Here is a 15,139-nt window from a genome sequence, read left to right as displayed (position 1 = left end):
ATTAGCGTGCACACTCCCCGGCCTCGGGCCCCACGTAGGCCCAGATCGCCGCGGGCTCGCCGGGCGGACAAAGCCCCCGGCAGGGCTCGGAGGCCAGAGACGCGCGCGGGGCGGGGCGTGGCGCGCGGACGGCGGGACCGGGCCGGGGGTGTCGGATGTCACCCCCGCGCACACCTCGGCCGGGGGGCGGGGGAACGAACCACTGAGATGCGAAGACCTCCCCGGTCCTAGAGCGGAGCAGGAAGTGTCCCAGGGGAGGGAGCCGGAGGGCTCTGGCCTTTCCTTTCCTCCGCGTCCTGTGGGCTCCGGCGACGGCCAGGCCTGCACGACTCTCGAGCCGGTGCGCGCCGCGGCGGTGAGTGTGGCCGCGCGGGCCCGGGCCAGTTCCCCAGTCCTCGCGCCGGCGCTGGGCCGGCGCGCCCCCTTTCTGCGAGCCCGGGCCTCCGCCAGCGCCGCCCCCACCCTGGAGCGCAGGGTGCGGGCGGGGACAGAAAGCAGTACAATTTTGTTTTTCAGGCGCTTCTACTTCCTCCCACTCCTTCCCTCCCAAACCGAGCCTTGGCTTTCTGGATGAGCAGGAGAAGAGGCTGTGGCTGGCCTGGGAAGAAGTCGGGCCCCTGCAGAGAATCCGCCTGAAGAAGGACACCTGGGAGATTGGGCTGGAAGGATGAGGAGCTGCCACCACGGACTTCCGCCGCAGCAGGAGGGATTTGAGTTAGACGCTGGGAAGGAGTTCCAGGCTGTGAGGTGAGAAACCTGGAGCCGTTTCCCCTGCGGCTTGTGGTTAGTGATTGTGTGTGTAGAACTGAGTGAAAGAGCGAGTGAGAGAATAGAATAAAAAGCTTATTCCTTTCCTTGGCCTAGAATGCCCTCCTCTTTCCTTTTTGCTAATGCCGATCTGTCCCTCCTCCAAGATCTGGTTTAAACACGCCCAGTCTCGGACCCCTCCCCCATGAACCTTAGTTCAATGAGTGGCCTACACTCCAGGTGCAGGGTGACAAAGAACAAGCTGTCTGCTTACAGGGAAGGTCCACAGAGCACCGAATGGGCGGCCACACAGCAGGGACTAGGGTGCTAAGGGGTCAGCATGGGTACCCCCAGGATGGAGACAGACCTGAGTAGCAAAGGGAAGTGTGGGGATAAGGAGCTGCTTTAGGATGAACCTGGTGGGAATCAAACTGGGCTGCTGACTCTGGAGGGAATCCAGTGGTGGGGGGAACTGATAATATGTTCAGCTTAAGGCCTTCTGCGTCCTCTTATGCCAATTTATCCTTGTTTTCAGGTTAGAAAGCAAGAGAGTCCAGAGGCTTGGTTTTTCTAACTGCCACTCAGTTACTTTGTCACTCTTCTGGCCTCACTTGTCTTGTGAAAGGTAGTGAGGTCCGTCCCACTCCCCACCATGATACTAGCTGACAAGGGAGGCTATGTAAGAGGCTGGATGATATATTTTCTGTGCACCAGGCACCTTACACAGGTGAAGACATGAAGGGTGAGTGATTGGCCTGGTAGAGGAGGGAGGACTGTGTAAGTCTTTATTTGTCCTTGAATTTCCTTGCATCTTTCCTTGTGCTGCCATCCTGGGGGACTCCAGTCTCTGGTTGTGGCTGCCTGCAAACCATTAACCAGATGGCTTGTTCCTCTGGCCCCTACCCCTGTAGTCTGAGTCAGTGACAGTGTGTTATAACTGACAGTCTCTTATACCACCTTGGTTGGGTTTACTGGGTCCATGTGCACACCAGCCTCCTATGTGTTGTAGGAAGTGTAGGGACTGTTGTCTTCCACTCTCTGTGTGGATGTGGAAGTAGGTGTGGTTCACGATCTGAGAGCTGGCATTTGAGCTGTGCCTAAAGAAGGGATATGAAGGTTGTGCAGTTTGCCCTGGTTTGAAAAGGACAAGGGTAGACAAGGAGGTGGAGATCAAAGTTGAAGGTCAGAGCACTTTTCAGTGAATGATAAAAGTTTGTCGTCAGACATTCAAATGAGTTAGGCTGCAGGCTGGTCCAAAAGCATTTCTCTCTGGTAAGCACAGTCTGTGGCTCTCTTATGACTCTTGTGATCTCTCGTCTGGTCATCTTGGCTGCCTGCTTCATCCCTTACATTCCAGTGTAGGCTCCACTGAGTGTGGCTGATTCTGGCTCTCAGATGTGCCCAGCACTGAGCATGGATGCCTGGCCCTTAGCTGTCAGCAGGGTGGGTTTTTTGAACCTCATTGTGTTTTAAAGGCTCCTCCCTTGCATGTCTGTCTGTATCTTTCCAGTTCAGTTTGTAAAGGTCTACAGACCAAGGACGGTGACTTCTGCCCTGCAGCCTCAAGATAGCAGCCTGCTCTGACACGTCCATCTCGGGTCCTCTCCAAGAGGACCTGGCCACTGAAGGTACCAGAGAGCCTTAATGTCTCTCTCTTGCATGCAGCCCCCTCGGTCCTCTGGGATGCTTGGAAGGCCAGGTCACATGGAAATGCCATTGCTTTTCTTGGGACACCCTGCCTCATTGCTCTGTTTATCTAGCTAGGGGAACACACACACAGTGATATTAAAATGGGTTTTGGCTGGTGGGGTGGAGGGGTTTTTTCCTGTTCTTCTGCATAAGGAACAGTCACACATCCCTCACTTAGAAATCCCAAGGCTTCTCCAAAGGGCTGGTCTCTGTGGGCTACTGTCAGTTTCCCCATCAGCACCCCCAACAACTAATGCAGGAGACCAGAACATTGAAGCCAGCAATTTCTGTTTGGAAATAGGGTCGTCTTCTGCCGCTGACCCCCATCAAATCCCATCATGCCCACAGCCCTGTGCCCCCGAGTCTTGGCTCCGAAGGAAAGTGAGGAGCCCAGGAAAATGAGGAGCCCACCTGGAGAGAAACCTAGCCCCCAAGGAGAGCTCCCCAGTCCAGAGTCCTCCCGCCGCCTCTTCCGCCGCTTCCGCTACCAGGAGGCGGCGGGTCCCCGGGAGGCCCTGCACCGCCTCTGGGACCTGTGCCGAGGCTGGCTGCGGCCTGAGAGGCACACCAAGGAGCAGATCTTGGAGCTGCTGGTGCTGGAACAGTTCTTGGCCATCCTGCCTCGGGAGATCCAGAGCTGGGTGCGGGCCCAAGAACCCGAGAATGGCGAGCAGGCTGTAGCTGCAGTGGAGACACTGGAGCGGGAGCCGGGGAGACCCTGGCAGTGGGTGAGCAGAGGGGGTGGTAGTTGGGGCAGAGAGTGGGGTTGGAAGTTGGTATGCTGATGGGGTTAACCAGTCCCTGACCAAGGCTGTGGAATTCTCTCTACCACTATGTACCTTGGTTAGGCCCAGACTAGACAGTGGTTTCCCAAGAAAGCAGATTTCTTTCCCCAAAGTTCCTAATGTGGTACTCATTTGTGTCTGCTTATGGGCTGAGCTGAGTTTCTCTGGTGGTCAGCTGTGGGGTTGATGGTCAGCATGCTTAGGGGAGGGAGGGAGCTTGCCCAGCCCCTTGCAGAGCAGAGCCAGCTCCACCCCTGGTAAGGGACCTCTCCAACTGAAAAGCTCTCTCTGAGATTGTAGCTTAAACACTGTGAAGACCCCGTGGTGATCGATGATGGGGATGGCCATCCAGACCAGGAGCAGGATCGACTGCCCACAGAGCCCCAGGGTGACCTTGCAAAGAGCCAGGATACCCAGCCCATACCCCTTGCGGAAGATACTGGACTCCCAAGCCGATCACCAGGGCAGCTCAGCGGAGACCCAGGTATAGAGCCTGTGGGAGTGAGGTGAGGAGTGGGTTGGGGCATCCTGTGCTTTCAGCAGAGTCCTGCAAGGAGTGGTGGTGTTCTGAATGATGTCATGGAGATGATTATTTGGATCTCTGGTTCTGTCCAGTCCCTGGGTAATTTGTGAGCCATTATCCAAGTTTGGGCCTTACCCTGGAGCAATTGAATCAGAATCAGCGTGTCTTGACTGTGCTAGATCCTTCAGGAGGGAACTCTTCTGTAAATAAGCATCGCTGATGATGTGCCAGCCCTACCTCTGTGTGTGTTGTTGTTTTGGGGGAAGCCCAGGTAGAACCACATGACCAAGGACATGCCTACTTGTCTCTCTGAACTTCATTTCCCAAAAAACTAGCTGACAGCCAACATTCTTAAATTATTTCATTTATGGCCTAAAAGCTTCCCAAAGTAATCTGTCAAGTGTCCCATTATTCATTTATCATGGCAGAAGGTGGAGTGAAACTATATAGTTCGTACCTCAGAAGAAGGTGAGGATCAGGCAACATAGCCTTCTCCCCAACCTGAGCTTCTAGCAGCAGAGTGAAGAGGTTGCCTTCCATAGTCCCACCAGGCATTTCACTGCCAGCTGTGTCAGCTCCTGGGCCCAACCCCTTGCTCCAAATAACTACTCAAGCACCTGTTATTTCCTAAAGGCTTTGCACTTGAGGCAGAAAGGTCAGGGACACTGGCTTCTCTCAGTTTTGGCACAAATTTAGCACATGACCTTGGAGTTTTCTCTAAGCTGGGAGATTATAGTGCAGCTTTCCAATGTTCATTTTGTGAAAGGAATATCTTTTGAAATGGAAGGCTCATTCTTACATGCCTGTGCTGTTTACCAGGTTCTTAGCTTATTATTTCCTGTCCAAGTAAGAAATCTATGCCAATAAGGAGAGATAAATCATATTAGAACATGGTAGATGCCCTACAATCCCTTAAGACTATTTGGAAGCTAAAAATAAGGCAGGGTAAGATGATCCAAAAGCTGGTCCCAAAGCCACATTCTGTACAGTTTTGTGTGATGGTAGTTAGGGTGTTGGAACCAATGATCTTCCAGAAGCACCTACTAGTGATAACAATCTTTTTTACGTAGCTTTATGATATATAAACTACTTTCTTGTATGCCACTGGCATCTCATGATAGCTCTCACTGACAACAAAGCCTTACTGATACCTTGATGCCATAGAGTTTTGAACTTTATAGCTCTCATATTGCAGATGATGAAACAAGTCTCTGAACCTGCAGACAGTCACATAGCTAATTACTGGCAAAGCCAATTTGACTTGAGTATTCTCTTTTAAAGCATCACTGCATGGTGCAAACAGTTAAGTGCTTGACTACCAGCCAAAAGGTTGGTGGTTGGAACCCACCCAGAGGTGCTTTGGAAGACAGGCCTAGCGATCTGCTTCTGAAATTCACATCTTTGAAAGCCCTATGGAGCTGTTCTGCTCTGTACACATGGTATCACCATGAGTTGGAATCAATGGCAGCTAACAACAATAGCACCATTCCCTTTCAAAGCCCATAATACTGTATCTGAAAAACTAACAGACCTCCCTGTGGTTGTGAAGTGCTTTTCACATGCATTATCTCATAATCCTCATTTTGCAAGAAGGAGAAGACCTAGGATTTTATTAAAAGTTCTATGAGATGGCTGCCTGTTGCCTCTTATGACTTCCTCACCCAATAAAACTGAAATGCAGAGGACCCTAGGGAGCTAGAGAGGTGCCAGGACAAGACCTGGCCCCTTTGGAACATCCTTTTCCCATCTCTTTCAGTTTCACAAGACCCTTCCCTTCTTCAGGAAGAGAGTTTGAGGGACACACAGCAGGTGACTGCCTTTCAGCTGCCTCCGGTGAGTGCGTTCTGCAAGAGCCCTTGAAAACTCGTGTTCATCTTTCTCTAAACCTTGCATCTCCCTTCAGAGCAGCTTTCCCAGGACCCCAGCCAGCTTGTTGTCTGTCACACAGACTGTCCAGCCCTAGCCCAGAAAAACAGAAGGATGTGAACTTACGGGATATCCCCATCCCTCCTCCTAACTACCTAATCTGAGCTTCTCACTGTGAGTCTACTTTTCAGCCTTGTGTAGATAGTCATTGCAGAAAACAAATGTCCACATCCTGGTTTTACAGCCAACCCTACCAACTCTAGTAAAGGCCTTGCACATAGTGAGAGAGTGCATATGTTTTAATAAATCCAAGTCCCTGTGGATATGCCTCTCTGCACCCGAGGGATCTCCTCTTGAGAAAAAGGGAGACTCTTCACTCTTGTACTTCATGGGGAGTTTTTTAAGTAGGAATCCTAGTTATGACTATATTTCAGAAATGTTGGGAAATAGAAGGAAAATAAAATAGTCCATTGCACTATTATCAAACAACATGGGTGAGATTTTGAGAATTTCTTTTGACATTTTTCGTTTTGTCTTTCTGTACAAGGCCCCAGGCAGGTGTTCTGGGGGGATGGTGAGCTAGTACCTGCAGGTGCTCTCACTTACCTGTTTCTAGATGCTGCCTTAGACCCTGGTTTTCTGCTGTCTCCCCTTCATCTTTCTTCCTAACACCTTCTACAGCCTGGTATGATATTTAGTTATTAAAACATCATCTCTTCCCACTAGAATGTGGGCTTCATGATGGTATGGAATCTTGTTAATTATTGTTATTCAGCAGACAGAAGGCTTCCTGAAGCATAGAAAACACTCAACAAACACAGCTCAGAGGATTGTAGGAAAAAGAACAGCTTGCTCTCAGCCAGTGCATTTGACATGACTTTAAAGTTGGGAAAATGGGCCGGACTAGACCTGGTTAAGAGTCAATTAGTTACTTGAAGTGGGAGGTGTCTTGTGCTGCTCCAAGAAAAGCTGGCTCACACTTGGGCACCACTGCTCACAACATGTGTTTCAGCACCTACAGTATGCTGAATGGTGTGTAACATGATAGTTGTTGAACCCAAAAGTGAAGAAATGCTTGTTTTTCTTACTAAAGATGAAGACCTTTCATTGGTACAACATGCAAGAGGGTACTGAGATTCTGGACGTATCTATGAGGTTTGGTTCTTCCAACTTCTAGTAAAGGCCTTGCACATAGTGAGAGAGTGCATACATTTTAATAAATTAGTGGTATTTTGTCACACCACTGACGACATAGTTTCTGCGCAGTGCACTAAAAGTCACCCTCATGAAGATTTTTTTTTTTTCAGTTTGTTTTTTAATTCAACTTTTTATTTTCAGATAATTAAGGATTCACACGCAGCTGGAAGAAATAAGCCAGAAAGATCCTTTGTACTCTTTACGTAATTTCCCCCAGTGATATTGTTGTTATGTGCCGTTGAGTCGGACCTGACTCATAGCGACTCCTCCTTGGGTTTCTGAGGCAGTATCACTACCAAAGTAGATTGCCAAACCTTCCTTCCGAGGAGTGGTTGGTGGATTTGAACCACCAGCCTTCTGGTTAGCAGTCAAGTGCCTTATGCACTATGCTACCAGAGCTCCTAATTTCCCCCAGTTTACAAGTAACATCTTGTAAAACTAATACACTGTCACAGCCAGGATTTTGACATTGATACAGCCAAGATACAGAACATTTTCTTCACCAGAAGCTGCCTTCTGTTGCCCTTTTATACCCACACCTACTTCTCTCCTGCCTCCATTCCCTCCCTTACCTCTGGCAACCAGTAACCTGTCCTTCATCTCAATTATATTATCATTTCAAGAATATCAGATAAATGGATTCATGTGGTATGTAACCTTTGGAAGTTGGCTTTTTTCCACTCAGCATAATTCTTTGGAGATTCATTCAGGTTGTACCATGTACTGATACTTTGTTTCTTTTGATATTTTAGTAGTATTCCATGATATGGATGTACTAGTTTGTTTAACCATTCACCCATTGAAGGGGATCTGGGTGGTTTGCGGTTTGGGGACATTTATGAATAAAGCTGCTATAAACATTTCTGGGAGCTCTGGTACCATAGTGCCTAAGGCACTTGGCTGCTAACCAAAAGGCTGGCGGTTCAAACCCACCAGCCACTCCTCGGAAGGAAGGTTGGGCAGTCCTACTTCTGTAGTGATACTGCCTCAGAAACCCAAGGAGGGGTCACTATGAGTCATGGCCAACTCAACGGCACATAACAACAACAACAAACATTTCTGTAGAGGTTTTTGTGTGGAACTAAGTCTTGGTTTCTCAGGGATAAATGCCCAGGAGTGCAATTATTGGATTGTATGATAAGCACATAGTTTTGTAAGAACCTGCTGTATCCTTTTCCACAGTAACTGTACCATTTTACTTTCCCACCAGTGATGTATGAATGATTCACAGCCTCTGCATCCTCCCTAGTGTTTGATGTTGTCACTATTTTTATGTTAGCGGTTTTGATGAGTGAATAGTGATGTCTTATTGTAGTTTAAATTAATATTTACCTGATGGCTAATGACATTAAACATCTTTTCATGGGCTCATTTGCCATCTGTGTGTCCTCTGGTGAAATGTTTCTTCATGTCTTTTGGCCATGTTCTAATTGGACCATTTTCCTTTTTACTGTTGAGTTTTAAGAGCTCTTTATATATTTTAGATACTTGTCTTTTGTAGGTTATGTGGTTTGCAATTGCTTTCTCCTAGTCTTTAGCTTGTTTTTTCATCCCCCTTAATAAGATAGATCTCCAATACAGCAGAAGTTTTTAATTTAGATTAAGACTAGCTTATCAGTTTTTCCTTTTAAGCGTCATGCTTTTGGTGTCAAGTCTAAGAACTCTTTGCATAGATACTGTTGTACCATGTTTTTTTCTAAAAGTTTTACAGTTTTTAAGTCTCTGACCCATTTAAGTTAATTTTTTTGTAAGATATAAAACTTGAACTTTTTTTTTTTTTTTTTGCCTGTGGATATCCAGTTGCTATGGCATCATTTGTTGAAAGGCTGTCATTCTTCCATTAAGTTGTTTTTGCACCTTTGTCAAAAATAAACGTTTGTGTGGGGTCTGTCTGTATTCTGTTAAATTGATCTGTTTGTCTGTCTGTCCCTCTGTTAATACCATACAGACTCGATTACTGTAGCCGTGTACTAAGTCTTCAAATTGAGTAGACTGATTCCTCTCTCTTTATCCTTTTCAAAATTATTTCAGTCCTTTTGCCTTTCTGTGTGAGTTTTATAGTAAGCTTGTCTATTTCTGCAAAAAAAAAAAAAAAGAAAAGAAATCTCACTAGGATTTTGACGAGAGTTTTATTAAACCTGAATATCAATTTGGGGATTTTTGCTGAGTTTTTCAATTTGTGAATACAATTTGTCTTTCCATTTATTTGTTTCTTATTTGATTTCTTTACTCAATATTGAATGGTGTCAGCATACAAATCCTGTGTATATTTTGTTAAATTTATGCTTGCATTTTTTATTTCTTTGAGCAGTTATAAATGATATTGCATTTTTAACTTTTGTGTCAATATACATAGAAATAATTGATTTGGAATGCTTATTTTGAATTCTGCAGTGTTGCTGAGTTCACATATTAGTTTTAGGATTAGCTCTAGATTTTTGTGGAATTTTCAGTGTGGACATCTGCAAATACACCAGTTGCCTTCAATTCAGTCCCAACTCTGGTGATCTCACGTGTGCCAGAGTAAAACTGTGCTCCAGAGAGTACTCAGTGGCATATTTTTTTGAAGTAGATCCTCAACCCTTTTTTCTGAGCAGGCTCTGGGTGGACTTGAACCTCCACACTTTCAGTTAGCAGTCAAGTATGTGTGCAGTCTCCATGAGTCGCAATCAATTCAATGACAACTGGTTCATCTGAAAAAGTCTGTCTCTTTCTTTTCTATCTGTAGATTTTTATTTCCTTTTCTGGCCTAATTTTATTGACTCAAAACTTCCAATGCTATGGTTAATATCAGAGGAGACGCATATGTCCTTGCCTTGTTCCCAATCATAAGGGGAAAGCATATAGTCTTTCACTAGTAAATAAACTGTTACCTGTATGGTTTTTTAATTAGATGTGTCCAGTTGAGGAAGTTCCCCTTTATTCCCATTTTTCTGAGAAATTTTATCATGAGTAGGTGTGAACTTTTGTCGAATGTTTTGTCTGCATCAATTGATATGATTATGTGATTTTTATTGTTTAGCTAATTAATATGATGGATTACATTGTTTGACTTTTGCATATTGAATCAGAACCAGCGTTGCAGCAGTGGAATAAACCCCACTTTGTCAGGGTGTGAGATGCTATGTATATATTGCAGAACTCTATTTGCTAATATTTTATTAAAGATTTTTGCATCTGTATTAATGAAGGATAATTGATCTATGTTTTTCTTTTTCTATGTCATCTTTGTTAGTTTTGGTATCAAGCTAATACTGATTTTATAAAATGAATTGGAAGTGCCCGCTCCTCATTTATTTTCTCAAAGAGATTATGTAGAATTGGTCTGAATTCTTCTTTAAATATTTTGTAGCAGTCATATGTGAAGCCACAGTGAAGCCATATGGACCTCTAGAGATTGGGAAAGGGTGGTATTTTAATTATAAGTCTGTTTCTTTAATGACTATACCAAAACCAAAACAAACGCACTGCTGTCAAGTCAGATCTGACTCATAGCGACCCCTCCTTGGGTTTGTTATGGAGAGAGAGAAAGAGAGAAAGAAATTTATCTTGAAGAGATGGCTCACGCAGTTATAGAAGCTGGCAAGTCACAAGTCCTTAAGTCAGACATCAAGCTGGAGGCTTCTCTTTACTCACACAGCTGCAGGGGCTGATGAACCCAAGATCAGCAGGCAGTGCAGCAGGCTGCTGGCTTTCACCAGTGTAGTGACTGTCTTTGCACGCTAAGCTTTGTTCCTATTTCCAATTTTGGGTGGATTCTCAGAAGAGAGTTACTGGGTTAAAGGGAACAAATATCCAAATCTCTTGATACATATCCCCAGTTTTTCCTTCAAAAAACTACCACACCACCCAGCACTGTGTAAGACTACTGGCTTCTTTCACACTTTATCAACAGTAGCAATTACAGTTTTTCCTCATTAAGAGACTGGTCTTCATCAAAATTAATGTCTTTCCTGCAAGCCCTTGTAAGAAGATTCAGTGGTTACATGAGGCCCTTGTGTTCCCTGTGTGGAACCTGTCTTGAGAGAACAGACTTCACCCTCAACAATTCTTCATAGTGGCACTATGAGGCTTGTTCAGATGCACTCTCAGGCTCCACCTCAGACCTACTGGATCATAATATACTTTTTTAGCCCAGGTGAGTCCTATGCACATGCAAGTTTCAGGAGCCTCGTTCCAAACCCCTGATTCAGGTTTGGAAATTTTGAAGTATTTTATTTGTTCTTTTATTTTTAACTTTTTATTTGGAATTAATATCAAGATTGGAGAAGATTGTAAGAATAGTACAAAGAATTTCCAAATCCCCTGTCCTTCAGTGTTCCATTGTTGATCATATCAGCTTCTATCAGTTGGATAAGGTTTTAAAATTATTTTTAACATGACATTTTTATGTGTAATCATTGAGTAGCTCTTTATTTTTTAAATTAACATTTTTTTTAATCTCCATCCAAATGATTGAAAATTGTCTCCACATTTTTTGCTTATTAAAATCTATTTTTGAACTTTAGGTTGTATACAATACCGTACACCTAAATGCACAAATGGTTAAGTGTTCAACTACTAGCCAAAACGTTGGGAGTTTGAACCCACTCAGAGTTGCTTCAAAAGGGTCATGTTAGCATTGATCAATTGAATAAGGTGTTCTGCTTTGAAAATGCTATGGAGTGTAGTTACACTCTGCACACATGGAGTTGCCATGAGTCAGAATTGACTTGACAGCAACTAACAACAGTTTTAAGTGCAAAGTTTAGAGTTTTTGACAAATGTATATACTCATTGCAGCAAGCACCTCAATTGAGATAAGAACATTTCTATCACCCTGATAGTTCCCTTGTGCCCTTTGCAGTGAAGCCATGCCCCCAGCCATGGGCAATGACTCATCTCCGTTTCTGTCACTATACATTAGTTTTTCTTGTTCTAAAATTTCATATAAATGGAATCATACAGTATGATCTTTTATGCCTAGCTGGCTTCTCTTACTTAGCACAGTGACTTGAGCTTTCTTCATGTTGCACATATCAGTAGTTCCTTCCTTTTTAATGCTGAGTAGTATTCCGTTGTACAAATATATCACAATTTGTTTATCAGGTCGATGAACATTTGAGTCACTTCCAGTTTTGGCTATTATAAACAAAGTTTCTATGAATAAGTCTTTTTGTGGAGGTATGTTTTCATGTCTCTTAGATAATTACCTAGGAGTGGAATGGTTAGGTCATACGATGAATTATATGAGAAACTGCTGTTTGCTAGAGTAGTTTTATCGCTTTATACTCCCACTGGCAAGGAGCTCTCGTAGCATAGTACCTACGGCAATCTACTTCCGTAGTGATACTGCCTCAGAAACCCAAGGAGGGGTCTCTATGAGTCCGGTCCGACTCGACAGCACATAACAATAACAGCAATGAAGGAGAGTTCCAGTTGCCCCATGTCTTCACCAACTCTTGGTATTATCTTTTAACAACCACAAATTTGGCCATTAAAGTGGATATCTCATTGTGGTTTTAATTTTCATTTCTCTTTTGACTAATGAAATTGTGCATCTTTTCACATACATTTATACATCTTATTTTGTGAAGTGTCCAAATCTTTTCTACTCTCTACTTTATTGAGGAGCTCTGGTACCGTCATGCCTAAGGCATTTGACTGCTAACCAGAAGGCTGGCAATTCAAACCCACCAGCCCCTCCTCAGAAGGAAGGTTGGGCAATCTACTTCCGTAGTGATACCACCTCGGAAACTCAAGGAGGGGTCACTATGAGTTGCGTTCGACTTGATGTCAGTGCGTTTTGGTTTATTTCTTTATTGAGTTGCTTATCGTATGGGAGCTCTGGTGATGCAGTGGGTAAAGCATTTGGCTGCTAACCAAAAGGTCAGCAGTTTGAATCCACCAGATGTTCCATGGGAGAATGAAGAGGCAGTCTGCTTCTGTAAAAATTTATAACCTTGGAAACCCTATGAGGCAGTTCTGCCCTGTAGTGTCTCTGTGAGTCAGAATCAACTCGATGGCAGTGGGTTTTTCTTACTGTGTTTTAAGAAGATACAGACACACACACACACACACACACACACATATTTCCTGAGTAAAAATCCTTTGTCAGATATGTATTAGGAATATTTTCTGCCTGTCTGGGTTGCCTTTTCATTGTTTAATTGTGTATTTTGAAGACTAGACATCTTTAATTTTCAAAAACTTGAATTGATCAGTTTTTGTTTTGTGGTTTATGCTTTTTTTTTTTTTTTTAAATGCCTACCTAACAGACCTTTGGGAGCTCTTGTGGCATAGTGCCTAAGGCATTTGACTGCTAACCAGAAGTCTGGCAGTTCAAACCCACCAGCCATTCCTCAGAAGGAAGGTTGGGCAATCTACTTCCATAGTGATACTGCCCTGGAATCCCAAGGAGGGGTCGCTATGAGTTGGATCTGACTTGACAGCAGTGAGTTTGGGTTTTTGTTTTTTAACAGACCTTTGTCTACCCCATGGTCACAAAGATTTTCTCCTGTGTTTATATCTTCTAGAAGTTTTATAGTTTGAAGTTTTACATTTATGTCTATGGTTAATTTTAGATTATTTTGCGGGGAAGGGGGTATGGTATGAGGTATTCCACACTGCTGTCTAGTCGATACCGAATCATAGCCACCCTATAGAACAGAGTAGAACTACCTGATAGGATTTCCAAGGCTGTAAAATCTATGTGGGAGCACAGTGCCACACCTTTCTGTGTGGAGCAGTGAAGGGTTCAAATTGCTGGCCTTTCATTTAGCTTACTTTAACCACTGCACGCCCAGGGTATGTGATATAGGGGTCATTTTGTTCATGTTGGTATTAGTTGTTTCAGCACCATTATAAAGAAGAATTTCCTTTTCCCACTGAATTACACTGGCACCCTTGTTGAAAATCAATTGCCCATATATATTTGGACCTTTGGGTTCCATCTATTATATTGATCTGTATTTGATCCTTATGCCAATACCACTGCAATTTTTTAGTAAATTTTGTAACTTGGTTCTTATTTTTCAAAGTTCTCTTGGCTACTCTAGTGTTTTGCATGTTCATATACACTTTGCAGTCAGTTTATCAATTACTACAAAAAAGCCTTCTGGAATTTTTGTTTGGGACTGCACTGAATCTATAGATCATTTTGTCAAGAATTGACATCTTAACAATATGGAGTCCTCTAGTCCATAAACATGTTAAAACTTTCCATTCATTTAATTCTTAAGTGTACAGATCATACACATGTTTTGTAAAACTTTCCATAAGAATTTCATGTTTTTTGAACTTGGTATAAATGGCATGTTTATATATATGTTTATGTATATATAAACATTTTCTAATTGTTTTTCACTAGTATATATACAATTGATTTTTGCTTACTGACCTTGTATCCTGGACATTGTTAACTTTGCTTAGTTATGGTAGCCTTTTTGAAGATTCTGGAGGGTTTTCTTTGACTGAGTCATGGGAATTTTGGCCTCTTTGCCAAGGTAGTGTTGAAAGTATTGAAGCAACATTATATGTATAATGAAAATTGTTGATGAAAATCCATAACCTTTCCTTTTGAATCTTCATCAAAATGTTGCTTGAAAATGGTATTTTGTGATCTTTTTTTTTTTCATGTACTAGTGAGGATGAACTCCACCCCACCCCAATATGTTTATTAGATATTTACTTCCTTGGCCAGTTTTTTTATTTGGATAGAGGCTTTTCCAGTTGTATTATAAGGGCTTTTTTATTTTAAATAACCTTTGTTTTCATAAATAGTGTACATTTTTCCAATTTGTCACTTTTCTTTTAATTGTATGCATGTTTTTTTTCTTACTGTAGGTATTTATAATATTATATGGAGAATCTTCCAGTCATTTCTAATTTTTTCTAATTTTTATTCTGCAAGACTTTTTTTTTTTCTTCTTTTGGTACTTTAAGTATTTTGTTTTTATAATGGTTATGATTAAGGATAAGAATTTAGGTTTTCTGAATAGTCAGCCAACCATATCAGGCACACGGAATAAAAATCATCTTTCTTTTCCCCCAGTGATTAGTGTTCAGTTCTTTTTTTGTAGTTCAATTTTTACGTGTACCGTATTTTATTTCTGGACTTTTCTTTTGTATTGGTCTCTTTGTTCCAAAGCCACATTGCTGATTTTGAAGGCTTTCTCTCAACATTATTACCATATTAATTTATTAAACTGTTCCTTGAATTTTATCATGTACCACTAATATGACTGGTTATTTTTACCACCATGAAGTGATTTAAACACATTTAACATTTAAAAAATTTTAACAGTGACTAGTGTACCTTTTTGTGATGTATAGATGTGTGTGTGTGTGTGTG

At 42.9% G+C, this 15,139-nt stretch overlaps 1 protein-coding gene across 1 annotated transcript in view; it reads left to right on the top strand.

Moving 5' to 3' along the window:
* The first annotated feature begins 2,774 nt into the window (after positions 1 to 2,774).
* Positions 2,775 to 15,139, top strand: part of ZNF496 (zinc finger protein 496) — a 26,341-nt gene continuing 13,976 nt past the window's right edge. Inside the window, exons 1-3 of the mRNA XM_007954800.1 lie at positions 2,775 to 3,164; positions 3,522 to 3,705; positions 5,501 to 5,577. Coding sequence (XP_007952991.1) covers positions 2,775 to 3,164; positions 3,522 to 3,705; positions 5,501 to 5,577 — 651 coding nt within the window. The remainder of the gene's footprint in view (positions 3,165 to 3,521; positions 3,706 to 5,500; positions 5,578 to 15,139) is intronic.

This window comes from Orycteropus afer, unplaced genomic scaffold (assembly GCF_000298275.1).
Source record: "Orycteropus afer afer isolate SDZICR_OR568_19922 unplaced genomic scaffold, OryAfe1.0 scaffold00474, whole genome shotgun sequence".
Taxonomy (NCBI): domain Eukaryota; kingdom Metazoa; phylum Chordata; class Mammalia; order Tubulidentata; family Orycteropodidae; genus Orycteropus; species Orycteropus afer.
This window is presented reverse-complemented; position numbering and strand designations above follow the sequence as displayed.